This window comes from Rasamsonia emersonii (genome assembly GCF_000968595.1).
Source record: "Rasamsonia emersonii CBS 393.64 chromosome Unknown ctg1118621760433, whole genome shotgun sequence".
NCBI classification, from domain to species: Eukaryota; Fungi; Ascomycota; class Eurotiomycetes; order Eurotiales; family Trichocomaceae; genus Rasamsonia; species Rasamsonia emersonii.
In genome coordinates, this window is record NW_013563002.1 from 41,407 (window position 1) to 48,754 (window position 7,348).

General features: G+C 50.8%; 2 protein-coding genes across 2 annotated transcripts; both read right to left on the reverse strand.

The window, feature by feature from the left end:
* Positions 1-607: 607 nt before the first annotated feature.
* Positions 608-2,763, reverse strand: T310_6658 (RNA binding protein MSSP-2; the record flags this gene model as incomplete). The annotated part of the gene is made up of 6 exons (XM_013470534.1): positions 608-902; positions 958-1,275; positions 1,333-1,427; positions 1,490-1,579; positions 1,631-1,721; positions 1,778-2,763. The coding sequence occupies 6 exons, from the start codon at positions 2,761-2,763 to the stop codon at positions 608-610; spliced, it is 1,875 nt and encodes a 624-aa protein (XP_013325988.1).
* A 2,019-nt stretch (positions 2,764-4,782) lies between these two features.
* On the reverse strand, positions 4,783-6,952 carry T310_6659 (NADPH--hemoprotein reductase; the record flags this gene model as incomplete). The annotated part of the gene is made up of 2 exons (XM_013470535.1): positions 4,783-5,079; positions 5,165-6,952. The coding sequence occupies 2 exons, from the start codon at positions 6,950-6,952 to the stop codon at positions 4,783-4,785; spliced, it is 2,085 nt and encodes a 694-aa protein (XP_013325989.1).
* Between the last annotated feature and the right edge of the window lie 396 nt (positions 6,953-7,348).

Sequence of the window (7,348 nt, forward strand, 5' to 3'; positions counted from 1 at the left end):
GCTAGCTGACTTGGAAGGCAGTTGGCAGCTTGGATGTTTTCTCATATTAGACCTAGCTGAACCGTTGTTAATCTAAATATACTGCATTGTGGTGTTAAAAAAGCCATGTTTTCCTCATTTGTCCCTTTTCTGCCTTCTCCTTCTCCATCTGTAACCTCGATCAAAACATTATGAATCCTCTCACTTAAAACAAATCATCCGAACGCTGCATGGCGTTGATGACACTCGACCATGTAGACATTGAAAACTAACAACACAAACCACTGTCAATCTGATCAAACTCCCGTGATAGATGCAAGCCGGATCAACGGGTGGACTCCCATAATTATATAACTGACAACACGAACAAAGGCTGAATCTCATAAAAGCTCCCGTGTGATAGATGCAATTTGGATCAACGGGTAGACTTCACTCTCACAATCTGGAAGAACATACTCACCATATCACAATACTAACCTGCAACCGATATTCCGATCTGAATTCATTCTCATGAACGTGTTAACCATGTAGGAAAGACACATCTAAGTCTGCGATGAAGTGGGAAAAGAATTCTGGTCTTCGCATCCCGTTCCAGATGTCCACAGCACAAGAGGCAGTGGTCCTCCATTTAGACGGAAGATTTCGGGGAAGACTCTTGGACCTCCTTGCGGGACGCCACGGGCGAAACAGAACTCGCCTTGATGCTCTCCTTTTTCGGACTTGGAGTGCGAGCTTGGCTCATTGACATAGGCGGAACGGCCTTCGGAGACGCCGCAGGTTGGTTGTTTTCAGCCAAGGTGCTGGGAGTCATGGACGCAAGCCGTCCCCGAAAGGCAGGCGTGTTTTCGATGTTGGCTAGCGGTGTACGAGAGGACCACGAGTTCAAACCACGCTTGTTGCCGGAACTTTTCAGGACCGGTCCACTGGAAGACATGTCAGCAACACTGAAATGGCAAAAACCTCGAAGGGCCGTCGTACGATGGTGAGATAGTCGTGGCGGGAGTCCACACGGGTCCAGCACCCACTGGAGACTGATAACTCATCGGCGAGCTTGGGCTGGCCTGAGAAATGCCTTGTGCAAGACGGGACGCTGAGGGAGACGGGGTGGAACCTTGGACCACCTCGACCGAATAATTGTACTCGCCAGCTCGGTAAGCACGGCGTTCGTTGCTCTGCTGTTTGAGCAGCTTTTGGGCTTTGGTATCCGCAAAGCGAAGAAGCAGCTTGACTCCATCTTTGCCGGGAATGTTGTGGAATTGAGCCAAAACATTCTCAGCGATCTCGCGAGTTTCGAAACTGCGGAACACAGTCAGCCTCTAAACAAGTGACAGGTATATCCAGAAACGAAATTACCGAGCAAAACCGACTTCCTTGCTCACGCCAGTCTTCTCGTCCCGGCTGATCTTCTCGGAAACGACGCGATATGGTTCGAAATGGCGACGAAGATCCTTTGAAGTTGGTGTTAGAATCAAGGGAAATGACAAAAAAAAAGGGAAAGATCTTTTCTCACCGCTTCGGACCAGGTAATTGGCACATTAGTGCAGTAGATATTGGTTGAATTCTTGTCTTCGAGATCCTTCAGACGAGAATTGCGAGATTTCTGGCTTAACGTTAATAGTCGTGGAGAAATTGCAAGATGCAAGCAACATACCTGTGCAAAACTCGCCTGGTATCCGAGGTAGAAGAAGCCGCGGATGCAATTCTCGCAGGCGTCGAAGTTGAAGAACTGAACGAAAGCAAAACTATACCACGGAATCAGTATGCACAAGGCTAAACGGGGCCATTCAGCGAGACCAACCCTTTGCACAGCCCGGTCTCAAGATCCACGATGGCTTTGCAACGTTCGATCTGACCGAAACGCGAAGCATACCCATGCAACATTTCATCAGTGGTTTCAGGGAGGAAACCACGAATGTAGACATTGGTAATGCCCTCACGATTTTCAAGACACTTGGCGAGAGTCAGATCTGAGGAATTGGTCCACATTGCCGGCACGGCACGTGGAATCGCAGGGTCCTGCTGAGTCAGGGCTTCAAGGTCTTGAATAACATAACCGGTAGAAGTTTTCATCATCTGATACTGTGGGCAAGGCTGCGAAATGTGAAGAGGCATGTTCACTGAGAACCCTGTCAAGGGGGTACGGTCCACGGAACCTGCAGAAGAATGAAAGTTGCTTTGAGTCCCGGTATCGCCCAGATGGTTTACGGAAGCCTTGGACTCCTCGACGGATGACCACGAGCCCTGACGTGGTCCATTCAGGGCGGGCACGTCTCCATTATTCAAGGGGAAGGGCCAGGAATATCCCGGGAAGGCACCGGGGGTAATAGGCGTACCGGCCACAAAACCCGGGTAGTAGATACTAGGCGGCACCGGTGGGACAAATGGGTTAATCTGCTCATGACCAGGTAGTTGAGGCTGGCCGAAATGATTAGCATGCGGGATGCCACCAATCAGGCCTCCGTTTGGAAGCATCACGGATTGTCCGTTGCAGGAAGGACGCTGAAATCCAGGGAGCTCAACATTTGGAGTTACAGGGGAGCTGACATTCGCCCTGAGATTACCGTACTTGGGACCGAGACGTGCCATCGGCAGGTTCAGTCCGCTGGGAATATGAGTGCTGACAGCGTTGTTCGCCGAACGAGTGCCAGCGGATGGGTCATGGGAGCCCTGGCCCGCAGCATATGGACTGTGGGTTGAGGCATCCCGATGCTGTTGATCGGTCTGAAAAGACTGAGCTTGGTCAGATTCGCCCATGGGAACCTGCTGGGAGTTCTGGGAGTTCATGGTGAACACCTGGAAACATTTCAGCACAAATCCGGTCTTAGGCCAGAGCACAAGCCGCAATGCAATGACAATGGCTTGAATACGGTACGAGGTCACGAGGACACGACGATGAAACACAGATCTTGCGATGCAGAAACCAGAAGGAAATCACACTTGAGGGCTCTTTTACGGATATTAGACTCACGTATGACTTTGAACTCGAACGAATGAGATGAATAGTGATGGATACGTCGAGGAGTCCACCCAGCAAGCTTCCCTTGAGTTCGGGGGCTCAACTGGAACGTTCTGGGACTTGCTCGACGTCGTCTACAAAAGAAAGGAGAACAATAAGCAAGAGAATAAGTAGAAGGAGTAGAATGAGTAGTATGAGTACTGCGTTTGATGACTTGAGCTCGGTTCTGATCTCAGCTTGATGAAAACCGATGGATGAGAAAAAGAAGAAGAAGGAAAAGAAGAGAAGGGGGGAAGCGGAGGGCGAACGGCTGGGGGACGAGCAGACGAGTCCAATCTGGGAAGGAGCATACCCTCCCTCCCCTTCGGGCTCTCAGAAGGTAGCAGCGAATCCATGCTTAGAGCTTGGAGAAGCTCCAAGGGGCAACAAAAAGGTCGTTTTCGAATGATATTGCTAGATGTTCAACGTCGAAGGCAAACAGTCGGATCCCATGTTCTGATATTCAGATCTGCTCGTTGCAGACCTCATGCCATCCTGCGTCCACTTTGCCGAATGCAAAGGTCAATCGTCATGCAGTCGTGCTGGCATCTCGGCAGAGTTTCCTGAAGATGCAAGGCATCTTCAATCCAATTCATAATGGCTGAAATACTTTTGTATCTGTCATCATTGTTCCTTCCTGCGTTGACATTGAACACAGCTGACCTGATGAGGAACAAAGATAGAAAGCCGGTCAAGCCACATGTCCGCAAGCATCTATAACGGCAAGAACATTCATGCAAGCAACAGCAGCAACAAGCAAGTACGGCACTTCACACAAAGCCAGACAGGCGTGTGCAGTTCATGACTTGAGAATCTTGCTGCTTCCAGTATACAGCTTTCACATCTGTTCTCTTATAACTATACAAAGGAGTCTTCAATGAAACAGACCATGAAATCTGGACCTTGCAGCTTAAGCTGTAAGTCATATCATATGGAAAAAGAGACCATCTCCTGAGCAAGACAGACGTGTCCAAAGACCATAGTTATCACTATTTCTGGACCTGTACAAAAAGGTTAGTTAACTTATTCAGATTAATTTGAAGCATTAGTGTCATTCTGACTACTCACACAAAGAAACAAAGTGTCCTCTCTGTCCAAATTGCTGATATATTCTCTGTCTGTTGTCACAACATGCCCAAGATGTCTAAGGTGGACGTTGATGAGAGCATGGAATCTTTCGCGCCAGGGTCGGAATTAATTCCTTTGTGCCCTATCAGATTGTCCTTTGCCTAAAGCCGATGTTCTGCTGTGTTACTTCGGAATAATTAGCCTGATCGATCGGAGGCCGGCTTTTATTTCCGACTTAGGATATTCCAGCCACGTGGTGTTGTGTATGAGTAGAAGCACAGATGATCACAATAATATTAATATGGAATAGAGCACCTTGCGCCATGACCTTGAAAATCAATATCAATAATGAACTCATTATGTATGTACTGTGTAGATAGATCAAAGCCCCCAAGAAGTCATGATCAACACCCAGACACCCTCATAGCCAGCGGACAACTCAATCTGCGAATACCTTCCTCTGCTGCATATAATATCTATAGTCTCTGCCTCCCATCACTAACCCTACATTAGATCTGCCAAGACTTCGTAAAACTAGACTTGAGACAACCCATGGATCACCATGATCACGCCTAGCCAACTGAGTACAACGCGTGAAATCATAGACTCGAAGAGGATGAGAAATAAATCGAATCGAAAGACAGTACCTATGTCCTCCGCTCAAGCCTTCAAAATTTTTACGACACCTGAAGCGAAAAAAAAAGGAAATCTATTCAGAGAAAAAGAAATCGACGAGGAAATCATGACCACACATCCTCTTGGTATGTCCCACTGCTCCGCATGTGCTTGACAATGTCCTCGCCCTTCTCTGGCGAGAGGCCACGTTGCTCCGCAATAATCTGGCCCAAGACGACGTTGACTTCGCGCGCCATGTGCGCAGCGTCACCACAGACGTATATGTTAGCCTTTTGTTGCAGCAGCTCATTGACCAGCGCGGCATTTTCGCGCAACCTGTGTTGAACGTAGACTTTCTCCGGGCCTTCCCGAGAGAATGCCGTGAAGAGCTTGAACGAGTCTCCGAGCTTTTCCTCATAGGCCTGGATAAATAGATCGGATGCGTCAGTCACAGAGGCGAAAAAAACCAAGGTGAAGAAGGCAAGAAACAGAAACGGAAAGACATACCTTCCATTCATCTTTGTACAAAAAGTCTTCATTGCGATTCCTGCAGCCGAAGAAGAGAACTGTGGTGCCGACTTTCTCGCCCTGAGCAGCCAGAGCGGTACGTTCCTGGATGAATCCACGGAAGGGGGCGACACCGGTACCAGGACCAATCATGATGATGGGCTTCGAGGGATCCGATGGGAGCTTGAAGTTCGAGTGACGCACATGCACCGGGACACGAATGCCATCATACTTGTTCCTCGGGCCATTGATGGCGTATGTCAGGCTGTGGGGGTCGGGGTTCTCGTCGCCATTTTGTTTCTGCTTGAGAGCCAGCAGGTAGTTCGTCGTCACTCCCTTGACCACGTGGTCCGCACCGGGAATGCGCACCGACTCGACAACCGCGGTAATACTGATTTTGTCCTTCTGCACCAGGGAGGAGGAGGAGATCGAGTAGTAACGGGGTTGAATCCGGTTGATGCCTTCAATGAGCAGAGAAAAGGGGACTGACGAGAACGGCTTCGACGTCACACTCTGCAGCGCCTGAGCGATGTTGAAACACTGACTGGTGACCTTTTCGTGGAAGTAGTCCTTGTCATTGCCGAGACGAACCAATTCGGCCTTGGCTTCTTCATCGGGGGCAAACGCAGCGAGGGAGTTGACAAACTGACGAGAGACGGGAGCGCAGATTTCCATATAGTACCGAACGGCGGCGTCGTAGGTGGTCGGAGTCGGGAACGGAACCTTGGCAGTCACGTCGACACCCTTGATCTTGATCACAGTGTCGCGCTTCTCCTCCAGGCCGAAGACCTTCAAGAACCGGTCGACTTCCACACCGGCGTTGGAAGGCCAGACCGCAATGTGATCACCGGTTTGGTAGGTCAACCCGCTTCCAGATACATCAATTTCCATGTGCAAGCAGTTCCGATCCTTGGAAGTGAAGAGTTCGCGGGACTCGACGATCGGGGCAATGTATGGGTTATGAGCAGAGTATGGTCCTCGACCGCCACTCTCGAGATGGCCCAGGTTAGGCTCACCCAAGTACACCGAGTCATCCTGTGCAGACAGCGTCTCGTCTTCCGTGACCGCAAAGACGGGTTCATAAACCGCCTCACGTTCTTCCAGGCCCATTTCCGCGGCGAGAGCAGCCCACATAGGCTCTTTCCAAGCCAAAAAGTCTTCTTCCATTGTCCCGGCGCCATCATCACCTTCACCAGCGGCACCGATCCTCTTGGCGCCCAGCTTGGTGAGGGCCGCATCGACGTTTCGGACCATCGCGTTGTAGTGCTCGTAGGTGTTGTTTCCCAGACCAAAGGCGACGTACTTGAGAGAGGACAGGGGCTTGTCAGCGGCAGTGGCGCCACTCTCGAACGAGACATCCTCCCCGGTGATGAACTGGTAGAACTCGACGGCGTTATCCGTGGGCTCACCCTCGCCATACGTTGCGAGCACGAAGAATGCCACCTTGTCTTCGGGGAACTGGTCCAGGTTATCGTAGTCGTATTCTTCGAGGTCGGCCACCATGGTCTTCAGTCCGAATCGCTGGGACCCTTCTTTCGCCAGCCTCGAGGCATAGTCCTCCGCCGTACCCGTCTGGGAGCCATAGAATATCACGCAGTTCTTGCCAGTCTCTTCGAGTTTCTGGAGAATGTTCCTGGTCTTGCCCGGTTTGGCGCCATTGGCAGCCCCGTATGTGTTGGCATAGGGGTCTTTCTTGACAGCCCAGTACGTGCCCTTGGTGAAGTAGGCAACGGTACCGACGAGAAGGACGATCAGGACGATCAGGTCCAGCGTGTCGATCTGTGCCATTGTGCAGACTTGGAGATGACGACGAGAGAGAGGAGCAACAGGCAGCGGACGGTGAAGAGGAGCGAAGAGGGCACACCCTCTTCGATGGCACAGAAGTCCCTATTCACCCCGTTTCCAGTGACGGCTGGACAACCCGAAGAATTCTGGAGGCAGAGTTGTCGGGTTGGAAGAAGAAGCAGAATAAATTGTGGTCTAGGTGGTCTGATCTGTTAGTTAAAGCAGCGCCTACGGGCGCCGGTGGCCGACGGGGCAAGCACGGACCGACCGAGTGTCCAAAAGGCCAGAAAACCGCCAAGCCGGAGCCTCTGGTCGTTCCACCCCTGCAGACAACCCACACGACTCATGCACTGTCAACCGTCAAGACTCAAGGGGAAGCAAATTGCGATGCGCTGGCGA